At 42.1% G+C, this 15,282-nt stretch overlaps 1 protein-coding gene across 1 annotated transcript in view; it reads left to right on the top strand.

Moving 5' to 3' along the window:
- Nucleotides 1–15,282, top strand: part of LOC104944389 (cadherin-9-like) — a gene marked incomplete at its 3' end in the record, with an annotated part of 39,851 nt that overhangs the window by 23,374 nt on the left and 1,195 nt on the right. The window contains exons 3-5 of the mRNA XM_010769913.1: nucleotides 3,483–3,777; nucleotides 6,282–6,401; nucleotides 9,215–9,382. Coding sequence (XP_010768215.1) covers nucleotides 3,483–3,777; nucleotides 6,282–6,401; nucleotides 9,215–9,382 — 583 coding nt within the window. The remainder of the gene's footprint in view (nucleotides 1–3,482; nucleotides 3,778–6,281; nucleotides 6,402–9,214; nucleotides 9,383–15,282) is intronic.

Genomic DNA, 15,282 nt, shown 5'->3' with positions numbered 1-15,282 from the left:
TATATGTTAAGGGACATTTCACCTTTAAGTCTCTGCAGCTCTGATGGCATATCGCAAGTTTACACATCAATGCACATTTGATAGGCTATTTTTGTGCGCAGTCTGAGGCTACCATCTGGCTTCATAGAAGGCAGCCAGTTCTCGACAGGCCAGGACACAAGGCCTTAAAGGCTAACTGGCTAATTGCCCTTAGCAGCCCATTTTCAGTGCCATCTTTTGGGCCTAACTTGAGTGAAGAACAAATGGCGGCCAGATCGAGTCTGCACTAACATTTGCTGCACTTGAAGCTGATTAATTTCACAAACAAAGACGGCTCGCTTCTAAGTTCTCACGCACAGATGTCTGATGAGTACCACTTCACTACTGAGCCCACTTCAAACTGAAAGATGGAGCACATAGGAATAGAAATAAATATCTTCTACTGTGAAAAAATGCCAACCATTTGAAATCACTGCTGAGAAAGCTAATTGAGTGGAGGGTTTTGAAATATATAGCATTGTATTGATGATATAATGGTTTCAGTAAATGAACATTAGTTTGCTTCACAGCTGATTCACTGCCAAGACATATTTTGTAGACATGTTTGCCTTTGAGCCTTATTTTCCTAGAACTCCACTCATTTCAAAGAATCTCTAACTCAAGTTTCATGTTTGATTTTTTGAAAAAAAATCACTTTCTCTTGCAAAAGTTGTTTTTAAAGAAACAAGAAGAATATATTTAGATTACATTAGTTAGGAAAACATAATTTATGCGATTAGTGATGTAATTATCATGTAAATATGAAGGGACCACATCACTTTAAGAGTAGAAATGGGAAAAAGCTATTTGTCCCAAAATAAGACCATAGCAGCCCATTTAAACATCATTAACACACCGTGTCACATCTGTCCTCATTGTGTATGACTTCCTTTATGCTTTATGCTAAACTAAGCTTATACTGGCTGTAGTCTACTTTCTATAAAATATGAAAGTGGTGTAGTTTTCTCATCTAACAATCTGCAGGAAAGCTTTTCATTTTAGAAGATGAGGATATTGGGCCACTATTATAGACAGAATGACTTGATAAGATGGATTTTTCTTTTTTCGTTTCCTCTTTCTTTCTTTATAAAAAGACCAGAAGTCTCTGTGTTAATGGCTATAGCGTCATGCTCTCTGCCTTTTTTACGATTCGGTACCATAGGAGGGCAAAGGAGAAAAGGCTAGCTATTGATGTGCCAGAGCTTCTTGGTGACCATACTGAATGCACATGTGGCTTTCTGTTCTCCCCCTGTGACAGTTTAATTGTATTTTCGATATAAATTGATCAGAGGGCCATTGTGGATGCACGTTGGGCTCCCACATTGATTTCCGGGAGAGGTTTTTTTTTTCTGCTCTTAATTTGAGTAGAAGGGTTGCAGTAAATGTTCCTCACCAGCAAGGTGGGCAACTGGGAGGGACAGGGTCATTGCAGCGGGTGATGGAGTTCGATACTGCCTTGTAATATCCTTGAGGGGAACGAGGAGGAACTCTTGAGACCACAAGAACTCTCTGTTTCCATAGAAATGACAGTCGACACAGCATATGTCACACTGTCTATCTCACATCTCTGAAAGAGAGGTCTCGATGGTTATTAACTGAATTGTTGTGCCGGCTGAGATAGGCAGCTTGATAGACAATCATAGGAAAGGACATTGCAGCTATAACAGCGGGAGAAAGATAATAATGTTGAAGTGGATTGTTTTCAGCCAACTGAGTCTCTGTTGGAAGCACGTACTGTAAAGCAGAATGGTAAACAAATAAAAATGCGCAGGATATTCTCTTGGCTTGGTTAGACGGAGGGAATAAAAATAAAATGAGAGTTGTTGTGACCAAAATACAAGTGGTTTAATGAAACAGTGCGCCACTCCAGATCCTAATCCGAAAAGATACTGAAATTCTGTAACACACCCGACCGGCTCGGTGAGACAGACAGAGAAAGGAATGAAAACAGTCATTTTAACCAGCATTCAAGCAGGCGAACAAAATAGTGTTAAAGATGCTAATCCACAAAGCTGTTCGTCTCACGTGCCAGCTTTGCCCTGATATAACAGCATGAATTAGTAAAGCCTCCGAGCACCTGGGATGAAAAGCTTTTTAATATATGATGAGAAGGGAGACTTTGCAATGTGCTCCCACGTGACCCAGCTGGAACGCACAATATCCCCCCTCAGTCTGTCCACCGGCACAGCCAGAAACGCTTGTAGACACAAATATGCATTCGAACTGTCAAAATCAAACGCGGTGGCTCACTTGAGTTAACGAGGTGTCAACAGCACACATAGGAATCACGTACTTGTGCCCACTCGTCGGCGTAAACATTCGGATGGCCACGGTTTTTTACTTTGAAAACATGTAACCTCTTTTTGCCCTTTGCCTCCCCCTGCAATTATTACCGTGTCCTTGGTTATTAAAGAGGGGAATGGGAAGTGGGCAGGAAAGTAGTGGGAGGGGAAAATGACTGGACAAGCTTTTGATGAGTTCCCGGAGATAAATATGTTGGGGGGATTTGGTGGTGGAATTAAAATGTCAGCGCATGCTAAGCTGCTGTTCATGCAGAAAAAAAATTAAACAGGAGATGGAGAGAGAGAAAGTAAATAATAATGAGAAGCTCCACAGACAAGTGGACACTGGTGGTCCTCTGGCATGTTGGTCATGTTGCTGATCCATCAGGGATTGGCAGGCGGCGGACGTGAGCGCAGTCATGCTGGTACTTCACAGACTTCGACCCACTGGCATTCTGTTTTACAGCACTGTGAAAATGCCACGGTGGCCCTGCGGTAAGAAGCGTGATGACAACCTGAAAGTGCAATGCCAGTAAAATGCAACATAAATGCTCCGACTCTGTGTTTTCTGCTCGGCAGGATACGAATTTTCACAGATGACGCGATGACAGTTTACTAAAGATGATATGAATCTGTTAAACAACACCAAACACACTTATCAAAGCTGTCACTGCTTCTTTGCCAAGACCCAGATTGGTCAGATTGCTGATATGTGCACAGTGTATCAGAAATATTTAAGCGGGGAACTGTGATTTTACTTTGTAATTTGATTCTGTTGACATCTTTGGTACTAAGTGATTTAGGCTTAGATGTTTGTTTTTGTTTGCACTTCACTTCTCGGTGATCACCTGTCAATCAAACGGTGCAGCGGGTGCTCTGATATTTGTCTTTTTTCTTGGACTTTATGTAGATGAGGTTTCTGTTCACCGTGGCTATTTCTGCTCATAGCAATTTGAAGATATGTCTCTGGAGAGAAGCTAGCTGACATTTGGTGTTCATAAGAGCACATTAAGCAAATGTAAAAGCTTTCATAAAGTGAACTTTGAATCACTGTTGTGCTTTAACAATTAGCAATAGAGAGCTGCAAAGTGGAAATGTATTAGAATGAAAACGCCACAAACTGTTGCTTAAAATTGTTGTATGGTTCTGCAGGGATCATGATTCTTTTTTTTCTCCCCACAGCTTCACTCGGATTCAGATCGAGGAGATGGGAACACGAGGTACGTCCTCACAGGGGAGGGGGCCGGGTCTCTCTTCAGGATAGACGAGAAGTCTGGGGATATTCACGCCACCAAGAGGCTGGATCGGGAGGAGAAGGCCTACTACATCCTCCGGGCCAAGGCCGTCAACCGCTTCACCAACGAGGCGCTGGAGGGGGAGTCCGAGTTCATCATCAAGATCCACGACATCAACGACAACGAGCCGCGCTTCACCAAGGACCCGTACATGGCCAGGGTCCCTGAAATGTCTGACATCGGTAAGCTCTCGACGTATATTCCTGATAATACCATTCATTGACTTCTTTAAAGATTCAAGATTCAAAGATGCACAAAGCTACAGGGCAGAAATGGCAATGACATTCTTCTGACCTGAGCTCCTCCAACAATGCAACATATATAATAAAATACAAAATAAAAAGTAGTGCAAAAAGTCTGTATACATGTCAATAGAATATGGGATATGTACAAGAACAGAATATGAAATTAAATCATGTAAATTAAGACACAATTAAATACGGTTTATTCAACGATAACAAAGTAAGACAGTTTTTCCAAGGATAGAAAAATAATTATACTCTCAATCTGTTTTATACCTATTGCACATCTATTATGCGTATGTGTTTGTCCGATGATGATGTGCCCACGTAACAATCTAACTGAATAAATAATTAAATATCACATATGTTAGCTGACACAGGCCACTGTATCCATACAGCCACCCCAACCCCAGAGATATTTCTTCCACAAAGGGAAATTAAAGATTGAATTGATAAAACAAAAACTAAATGCAAAAACAGATTAGCAAATTAATAACAGTAATTAAAATAAATATTTTCTGTGCACAGCCGGCAAAGAGAGTCGCATTCAGTATGTGAAAACAAATGTATTAATCAAAAGCACACAATAATTACACGAATGAAGGTGTTTATGCAGCTGGATTAAAAGGCTTATGATTCAGATTGGATAGAGACATTTCAAAATGGCAGACTTACTGGATCAATGGGACTTTATCAATCATAATAATGATGCAGGCTTAACATAGAGGGCCCGGCTAATTAAATGAGACTAGAAGCTGTTTTATGTGCCGAAAATAAACAAGGTAAAGTGTTTCTGTCACGGTTACAGCACTGGTGCAGATAATCTTTTAAATACAGTATTGTATCTTATTAAAACTGTATTTAATTGAATTACCAGCAGCTGTTTCCTCATAGTGAATAACTTCAGATTTCACTTCTGCAGGGTCTGATTCTTAGACCATTTTCTGTTCACATTATCATTCCTTCTTGTCATTCGGCTCCAGATTAAACTTTAATTTACTGTGCACTTTAGCTCTAGCTCTTAGTCTAAAAGTACACAGTGAACTCATGAATATAGATACACAATATAAAAAGGCTCCTAATCAATACTTGCATGAAAACATGGTTTGAACTCTCTGTTCTGTTCTGCTGCTGTTGAGCTTTGGAGGCTGAGGGACATCGGTCCTGCAGCCCAGACATGTGACAGAGTTGTCACTTGGTTCAGTAAGCCCAAGAGAGAGGCCAGCACTTATCTAAGGGCAGCACGGGTGCCCATGGCAACAACCGAGGTGTGATGTCACTGGTTGGCAGAGCATGTGTTCACGAGTGACTACGTCCAGACACTGCCCCTTTAAATGTGACATACACTTTGAGATGTATTATCGTCTCACGGCTCTGACATTCTCTTCTTTGGACTCTTGTGCTCGGACGACTTTGACGCGCCCCTCCTTTGACGCGCCCCTTCTTTGACATCTGAACGATTACACTTGAGGTCATTTACTCCCCCTGCACAAAAACTGCGATCGTTCCTGACTTTGTTTGTCAGAAAATTATTTTCTCCGAAGCTTAAAGTCAGCGATGAGATGGCTGATGTGGATCAGTGATATTTTTCTAAAAGCCGCCGTGTCAGAAAAGCCTCTTTGAGTCTAATTCCCTAGTTAAAGGTATTAGTCATCAAGGTTCGGTGAACTTACTCAGGAATCCTCCGAACTGTCACTTACAGCAAATCAGACAGCCGTGGTCTTTCTCTCTCTGCTTTTTGGTTTTACAGTTTCTTTCCCCAGAACATCCGTCACCCATACGAATGACATTGATTTTAAAAGGAGGGAAACTCTCCCTGTCACCCCTTACAGATCAGAGCTGACATCAAATTAGTGAAGTTTCACAGGGCCGTTATCCCATTGTATTTCACAATTCTATATTTATACCACTTTGCCATTAAATATTTCTACTCAATTAATTTTCCTCTGCATGTAATGAGGCAACACTTGGCCCCGCAAGGCGCCATTTGGGAGGTAGCACTTGGCTAACCGTTTCCCTTTGTTCTACTGAAATAGGGCTTCAGCCTCCCTGGAAGTGAAAATGGATCACAGTCTTTCGCCTACGATCAGATATTTGGCTTCTTAGACACTACAGATCTGTGGATACACTAATAGGCTTCTTGGGGTTTGCAAAGAGCCGGTATCGGTGGCGCTGCTATGCTTAGAGAGATATACTTAGAAAAATACATTAGGACTTATCGATTACTCATGAAAATCAATCACGTGTGAGGGTATAAGTGGCCGAGGATAAAGATTGGTTGGGGTAATGCAAAGGGACAGAAATGCTCAGTCACATTCTGCAGGATTAGAAGAGGGTCGGACACCTCGTCAGAAGGTGCATCAGCTTGAGTAGTTACCCAGCAGTATTGTAGAGTTGATAGAAGTCATTGTTATGAATCTTCTTTCCCCCCCCCCCCCCACCAGGCACCTCCGTGATTCAGGTGACAGCCGCAGACGCCGACGACGCCACCTACGGGAACAGCGCCCGCGTGGTGTACAGCATCCTGGAGGGCCAGCCATACTTCTCTGTGGACCCAGAAACCGGTCAGTAGGAAAAAACAACTCACAAATACTCGTATTCAGCTCCCGGGTCATACTTTGTGTTTATTCCTCCAAGTTTGATGTAGAAAAAGAAATGGCTTTGCTCAAGGACTTTTGAGAAATGTGTATCCTGAAGAAAAAAGCATTTACGTCTTCGAATAAAGTATAACTAAAGCTTTTAGATGCTTCAAAATGGATGTTCTTTGGAATCGACTTTAATTTGGAATCCGGTTAAAAGAATGCTATTTTATTTATATGTGTTAGAAACACTACGGACACAAAAATGACCCATTCACTTTTATGTCTGTGCATTATTGAGATATGTACAGCTCCGGAGCAATACCATTTGATTTCAGAAATATATCAAAACAACTAAATCAAGTTTTGTTTGTTAGTCCTTCGGAATCCAAAGGCTAAAAAAATGTATTGTGAGTATAAATCCAGAAAAGAAAAGTCAAAGATTATACTGTCTCCCCACCAAGTTTAGCCTCAGTAGAACAGCATTCACTGCGGCCGTGCTTTCTGAATAATGTGCACAACTCTTCAGTATGTCTTCAGTAGAAAAGCTCTTATCCTCGCTGTAACAAGGCAACTGCCATTGCACTCTCCACCCGCATATGTAACCCACACCTTTACACCCTTTCATCTGGAGGTGGCCATTCTGCTAAAAACAGAACAAATCACTAACTGACACAGGAATAGAGGAGGCAAGCTGAGCTTTACCAAGAAAGAAAATTAAAACAATTTATCAGAAAATAACTCCTGGAAGGCTGTGAATTCTCCTTGAACTGAACCAAAAATACCAACACGTCTGCCTCCTCTCGCTGGCTGACAGGCGGGGGGGGGGATTTATAGTGTGAGTGGCAAATCACCAACCCCGAAAATGTAGCCGCTTGCTAGTTTTAATCATTAATGTACGCTTTGGAACACATCCCGTCTTTTTTGCTTAAACAAAAGGGAAACGACAAAAAAGGCATTTGCAGATTAGCGCGGGGATTAACAGTAATATGGTTTATCCCACATGTGGAATGTAAGCTGACATTCCCTTTTACACAAAGACATGCCTGGACATTACATTATAAGCAGGATTTGTTTCTCTTCTCCTCCTCGGTGTGTGTGCATTGTAGTCATTAGGCAGTAACAAAGGTAGAGCACACGCTTGCTTCCTTTCCTCGACGATCGCTTTTCTCGTAACACCGTGTTGTCCGTGAGATAAATTGCACATCATTAGGAAGAAGAATGGAAAAAAAGTTGAAGGGCCTTTTAAACAGCGTAGGCCAGTCTGATCTCAGTTTGAATGATGCACCACGTCTGTTTGATATGCAATGAATCATCAATTCAGAAAGTGATGAAGTTTGCAAATTAGTTTATTTAGGGTGAGGTTTAATTGTTTGTTTTACTTTACTCCCACTGAACCTCATCTGTCTGCCTCTCTCCCTCCACCTGCTTCTTTTTCATGCTGCTCCTAATTCCAACATGTAATAGAAGACATGATTTAAGACCGCCTCTGATGGGAGACGCAGCACACCTTTTGAATATGCTGCCAATTACTGCTTTACCCAGTCTCTGTCCTGACTCCAAACTAGACATCTAACATGTCAGAGCGCAGGAGTAAGCAACTTCAAGGCATTTAAAAGGCGGAATACTAACCGAGCCTTAATTCCAAAGGGGAGAGAAATGATGCTGAATGCATTTGGAGGCGAATGTTACGCACATTGGAGATTTAAAGGAATAAGCTGTGGTTTTGGCCCTTTGGTCCACTTACCAGTTAAATCACGAGAACACAGACTCCACAATGTGCTCCTGTGTGACCGCAGAGCTCACTTCCGCCGCGCCTCCTCGGCAAGAGAACTGACCTCTCTGTAATAAAATGTTCCTAGTGGTTTAATTATCTAGCCTGTAGATGCATAAATCTAAAAAATGAAATGTCATTTATTTAATATAGCTGATGCAGCCGGGCTTTTTTCCAGGCAAATACAGTGATCTTTGATACGCAGTCCACCTGTGGAGGAATATCATTATTTTTATGTCATAATAGTTGTTTGATTCGGAAAGGTTGAACCTGTCAGACTTGGATAGTTTGATGGTGACTTTAAGGCTGTGTATTTGCTCTGTTCAATATCATAGCTGCATTCACATAACATTATGAAAACATACCATGATATTTTAATAAGAATCAGTTTGAAGTGATATTGACCCATATGTTATGTTCCCGCTCACCCAAAATATATTTTTGCTGCCGCAGAGGACATTGTTGACCGCAGCTGAAGGGTCAGTGAGTTCACAGGTCCTCTTGTGCTGAGCGCACCTCAGAAAATGCATTCAGTTATATAAAGTGACTAAAACGGCAAATGAGGGGCTGGTGATGCATCAGAGTCTCTTTCAACTTCTAAGCAAAAGTGTTTAAAAGTTTCGTCCTGCAATTTTAATCAAGATCAGCTTTTTGTCATTTATAACAATCAAATTAAACATTGAAAAATGCGTTAAGGGCTGCAACTAATGATTATTTTCATTATGCATTAGTCTGTTGATTAACGTCTTGATTGCTTGACTACTAATTTTGTAAATAAAATGTCTAAGAATTGTGAAAAATGCCTTTGAGCCTCGGTTAATCCACCCAAAATATATTCAGTTTGATATCATGTACGCAAAGCAGCAAAGTCTTACATTTGAAATGCTGAATCAGCAGAATATTGACTGTTAAAGCTTTTCTATATAATACCGTTTTTATTTGATCTGAAACAGAAATTCAAGGGTTGTGATTGAGGGCTGTATACATGGACTTGACTTATTAGAATCTGTGCATTTCTCCTCAGGCCTGATCAAGACCGCCCTCCCTGGCATGGACAGAGAAGTGAAGGAAAACTACCAGGTTGTGATCCAGGCTAAGGACATGGCGGGGCAGATGGGGGGGCTCTCCGGCACCACCACGGTCAGCATCACGCTCGCAGACGTGAACGACAACCCGCCGCGCTTCGCTAAGAGTGAGTACAGGCCTTCTGGAACCCCCCCCCACACACACACACACACACACACACACACACACACACACACACACACACAGAGTGACCAATACTCAGCCCATGAAAACCACTTGTCACTGGGAGCCGGTGCCAGGCAGGCAGCCCCCATCTGGTGTCAGTTTCAAATGAATTTGGATTATTGCAGGGAGTTTTGTGCGACTAAGGCGGGCCTCTTAAAGGCAGCGAATAATTAAATATAGAGCCACATGACAGAGCGAGGGGTCCTGCAAAGTGCATCAGATCCGCCCTGTAATCCCTATTAAATGAAGAGAGTACGTTCACTGGCCTTTATCTCCCCTACTCTTCCTCTCTTTGTCTATCTTGTGCTGCCTTTAACTCCATAAAACCAATGTTCTCATTTCAGTGCTTCACCTCTCCTTGGTGAATTACCCCCCCTCCCCTCTTTTTGTAACCCTCTCACTCATCAATCATCAATTCTCCCTTTCTGCTCCCTTCCTACTCACTTTCAGTCTCGCACATTGTCTCCCTTTCTTCTCCCTCCTCCCACCCGTCTCACTTCCTCTTGTGCATCTGGCAAACGGGGAAGGCAGCCAGATCAGATTGACAGATTACTGGTGTCGTCGTGTTTCCCCTCAGTAACAGCAAGCTCACTGTGCACTGTACAGTGGGCGAAGCGAGGCAAACACACGACCGCAGAACTCCCGCCGTCCCCGCATTTATCACTCCCTCCTTCCACCAGCTTGAGGGGAGGGAAAAGGGGGGGGGGGAGACAGACGCTGTCATCTCTGCCCCTGCGCCAATGAATGAACAGTGAGAGGAGGGAAGGAGGGAAGGAGGGAAGGAGGGAGATGGATACGACAGGGATGGAGGAGGTGACAGGAGGGGAAGATAGAAGAAGAAAGAAGAAGAGTGATGCAGGCGACAGAAAGACAGCCTGTGATGGAGGAAGGGGGGGGGGCAGACAGAGGGGAAGATTGAAAGAGGGAGAAAGAGGAAGAGATATTGTAATGGGACACCCAGAGGAGGTGGAGTGTCAGGAAGNACATCTGGAGCAGCGGGGAGCAGAGAGGAAAGAAACGGTCTGTAAAAAGGGAGAAGGGTTGTGAAGGGGACACCCAGAGGAGGTGGAGTGTCAGGAAGCGATATCATTGTTGTCTGCCGGAGTGATGCCTCTTCTTTTCCACCCAATGCTAAATACCTGTTAGCCTAGGGAAGCCTCCTAGTAGTGCCTCGCTTTCTGTGTGTGTGTGTGTGTGTGTGTGTGTGTGTGTGTGTGTGTGTGTGTGTGTGTGTGTGTGTGTGTGTGTGTGTGTGTGTGTGTGTGNCCCCCCCCTTATGTGTGGGGGGGCTCAACTTCCAACAGGAGTCATTTGGGGGGACTCTTGGGAAAAAAGGTTGGGAACCACTGCTCTAGGGGGTCCTCACCTCTTCTAGGGGGGTCCGGGGACATGCTCCCCCGGGAAGATTTTTTTTTTTAATATTGAAGTTAAAAACATCAATCTGGCGCACTTCGAGAGCAACATTAAGAGATCTATGGATCTATGTGCTCATTGCTTGATTCATGCCTTCCCAGTCCCTTATCACGTACAAGAGCATGGCGTCAGTTGTTGTAGCCAGTTGTGGTGAAGGCATCTGACTTACTTGAACCGAAATGTCTACATGCATAGCAGAAGATGGCATCTTTTTTACATGAATATTCCAAAACCATGAGCTGCAAAATGAGCGCCCTACCCCACTGTACAGGCGAGTTGGGTGCTTTTTTAAATATACCTGGGCAAGCTCTGTTTTGCCGAGATCCTCTGGCACTTGCGGGTCGCCGAGGGGTGGCGGTGTTTGGGGCAACGAAGACGGCTGCGGCTGCTCCGCCTCTGTGGGCGAGGCGGGCAAAGCCGGTGTTGTGTCAAATGATGTACCCCCGTCGTGAAATGCACCCCCTGGCCTGCCGTAAAAAGCGCCCCCCCAAAAAAAGATGCTACTATTAATCCCACCCTCAAGCACTTTGGAGGGTATATTTGTAGGACTAGTACCAATAAATGGAGCAAGTTTCATGCATGTGACACGTTTATTGTCAGAGATAGCAAGGGGTGCATATCGTGGCAACCACGCTGTTCATAAAAAGCACCACCCAAAATAAAAAAAATTATATTAATCCCACCCTCAAGCACTTGATGTAAAAATAAACAATACATTGTAAAGCACAAGTAGCCTAGACAGACAGGATGTCACAATTAAATAAAAACATTTATTAAATAAAAAATTAACTGAAAAATAAGTGACGAATTAATGCAAAATCCAGGATTCGACAACCCAACCATAAAAAAGACAACATAGATTAGCGGACTATACGTTCAAATGCGCGTTCCTGTGTCAAGGGGTGCATTTCACGACGGGGGTGCATAATTTGACACGACACCGGCAATTTCTACCGGAGCCTCCGCCATGGAGCATCGGCACTGCTGTTAATCAACAGTATCTAGCGGCCCGCGCATATGATTATATAATCAGTTAAAAAATTATAACACATAATGAGAGACGTTCTGCAGTCAGGAGTTTTCACAGACGACAGGTGGCTCTGACTTTTATGTATAATTGACGGAGTATTTTTACTGTTACGACACTGTTCAACACTTCATTCTGCTTCACTCTTTAACTAAACAACCGCGGATGTCTTCAAAATCTTTAGCGAAAGAGTCTTTCGTTGAAGATTTTAAAGACATCCGCGTTCTTGTGACGCGTAAATACTACACTTCCTATGTTTTGGTGCTACTGCGTTCACACCAGCGATGAACCACTTCAGAGTTCACTAGCAAGCGCTCCGAGACCACCTCTTTTGGGCGGACCAGAGTCCGGTTGTTTAGTTCACTTCAGAGGTCTCGGACTGCGTTCACACCGACCCAAACGAACCGCACCAAGCGGCTAAACGCACCAGGGTTCGATTCAACCGGACTATACGAGGCGGCTGGTGTGAATGCGACCTACACTCCCTTTGCAAAAAAAAACTCAAGCTGAATGTCATAAAGGTGTGTTCTCCTATACTTATTTAAACAGTGCATTTATGTATTTGCACTCTCAGATCACCATAATAACTGAGGCCACTGGCTTAAACATTTTTTATAATAATAATATATATAATTGATTTTTAATATATTTATTTTATTTTGTTGTATTTATTTATTAAGTATAAGTAGGTACATTCTTAAGGATACATGTATATGATTATTAGGACGTGTTTAGAAATATTTACACATGACAATCAGGGAAGAAAGAGCTGTGTACATAATTATAAGCAATAAGGCTGTTATTAAACATTTGTGAGAAATCAAGAGTCCTTGGGAAAATTACCAGCCCCAAAGAGCAAACAATGTTTGCTTAATTCTATCCAACGTTTGTGAATATGAATTGGCCGAGCTGTAGTTTAAAAATGAACAGATAACCAAACTTATTACCAAAAATAAGAAGGAAAAAAGAGAAGTAAATAGGAGGAAGGCTTGTAATGTCGAGCCTCTGTCAAATCTGGTGAAGCTTGGTTTAGGTGTGACATACGGTGTGTCCATTGATAGCAAATTAACTTAATTCATCTTCAGTTTAAAATATTTACTTGTGTTTTGGGGGAGATTAAACCATGACACGTGTGGTATTTTAATAAAGAAATGCATGACAACTGGTAAGATACATTTGGGGTTTTTTCACTTTATAATAAAAAAAGTTCTGAATGGTTGGTATGAAGATTAGCTAAAGTATTGACAAAGTGTAAAAAAAATGTGTCCAACCCAGGGTATATGACGTATCTCTCCCGCTATCATACTGCAAGCACTATCTGTGCACTATTATGTTTTATGAATGCACTTCATGTGCAACAACTAAGGCATACATAATAATTCAGCAAAAAGCTAAATATGCTCTCTTCTGATTATTACTGACATCACTGCGTACCCATCTGCATCATCAAAACAAAATGTGTTTTTTTCCCCCGGTATGCACTCTTGCCAAATTATTTGAATTTCATAATATATCCTTGCTTTTTCCTCTGGCACTGATCATGCTGTAAACCCTCTGATAGCTGCCTAACAAACCTAATGGTACTTTATGGTTCCTATGCCAACATGTGTGTAACCAGGGAGCTAATTATCCATCTCTTTATATCTTCCTCATCTTGTATTTTTTCTACATACTTTATGGATAAACCAAAGTATATGCACTGCTAAACATAACAGTGCATTCCATACCACCAAACCCAGTTAATAACATCCATTTTGAATATTCAGCGTTCACAATGATAAGTACCTATTACAGAAAGACACCAACTGTTCGGTAAAGTACTTAATTTCCGTATGAATTTGTCTAAATCATGCAGATGTAGGTAGATAATACCCACCTCCATGGGTTCAATAGAGGCTCAACTCTGGCATTTGACTTTTCAAAGCAGTTGATTATCAGACGCTGTGACATTTTGGTGGAAATGGGAGGGGATTCTGAGGAGAGGCTGCGTTAAGCAAAGTTCAATCCCAGTGTTCTATCCAAGTGCATGTGCTATCGCAGCTGATAGGCAGGTGTGATAATGAGCCATTCTTCACGCTGAAATGTTCTCACGTCTTACATTACTTACACCAGCGCCTTGATGTTACAGTGAAGACCAACTCTTTTTACCATCATTTTAAAAGCAATGGAAAGGACAGATATCTGAAGGTGAGCTCCCTAATTCTTGCCTTCTTTAACAGTCAGTTGTCAGACACTATCCATCCATATGAGACAAATCGGCTCCTCCATTTATATCAAGTGCCAACGTAAGTGAGTTTTTGTGGAAACGTTTAAACTAAGCAGGCATTCAGACTTTAAAAAAGAGTAACTCAGAGAAGAGTGTTGGTGAGGGGATGTTGTGTTGTTATGCAGCAAAAGTTTAGCCAGGTTCTTTTTTTATTCTTTGGAGCTCATGTCAGTCTGAAAGCATCTGCATTCACATAGAAGTAGCATGGCTCTGCACCATGGAGATCTTCAATTCACTTTTCTATATTTGTAATCCAAGTGGCAACTTCAAGTCCTGAAAAGTGATCCTATGGAAGTGCCATAAACCTGCATTTCTGTAATGGCCAGAGCAGTCCTCGAGACTTAAATGGAAGTCTAGAAGAGTTTTCACTTTCTATCTTAGTAAACATTTTCCTGATGAGTTATTGCTAGATTAAAGTCTTCTTCAATAGAGCTCTTTCATTTGACCACTTCAACAACAGTTTTTGTGTTTGTGGTTATAAGCCTTGAAAAAGGTTCTGCTTTTCTGCCTAAGACTAAGATACATCAGTAAATTCACCACTTGAGACTGTCCAAAGCTACTATAATATGCAGCTAACAAGGGATAAAATGAGACAAGGAAACAACATCATGCTTGCACAAGTCTGCCTTTAGCTTAGCGGTGGTGACGTGCAGCCATGCGACCTTGATGTAGTTTGTTTATAGCCTGATGTTGGCTTTTTACTACTGGAGATTGACATTTATGCTTCAAAAATCGCAAAGTGGTGTTAATCCTGAGATAATCCTGCTGAGCAAAACATATTGAGTATCATACACATGTGTTGGCTTTACAGCAGTTATCTGTACCGAAATCCAACAGGGATATATCCCATTACTTGTTGTCGAGGGAGCCATTAGGATGCTAACGATGTTCCCATTTAGAGTCAAATCGATGTTATAGCAGGGCAGCTACCTTTTGATTGGCATGTTGCTACCACTGTGTTGTCTTGTTTAATCCTAATAGCTGAACCCTTTATTAGATGATCTAAAGCAGGGGTGTCAAACTCAAGGCCCGGGGGCCAAATCCGGCCTGCAACTTAATTTAATGCGGCCCCACAAGAGCTTGCAAAGAATATAACATGTTTATTATATGGTTACATGCTACTTTACAAAAGCAC

The sequence above is a fragment of the Notothenia coriiceps genome, unplaced genomic scaffold (assembly GCF_000735185.1).
Source record: "Notothenia coriiceps isolate Sejong01 unplaced genomic scaffold, NC01 NC01_scaffold00008045, whole genome shotgun sequence".
NCBI classification, from domain to species: domain Eukaryota; kingdom Metazoa; phylum Chordata; class Actinopteri; order Perciformes; family Nototheniidae; genus Notothenia; species Notothenia coriiceps.
This window is presented reverse-complemented; position numbering and strand designations above follow the sequence as displayed.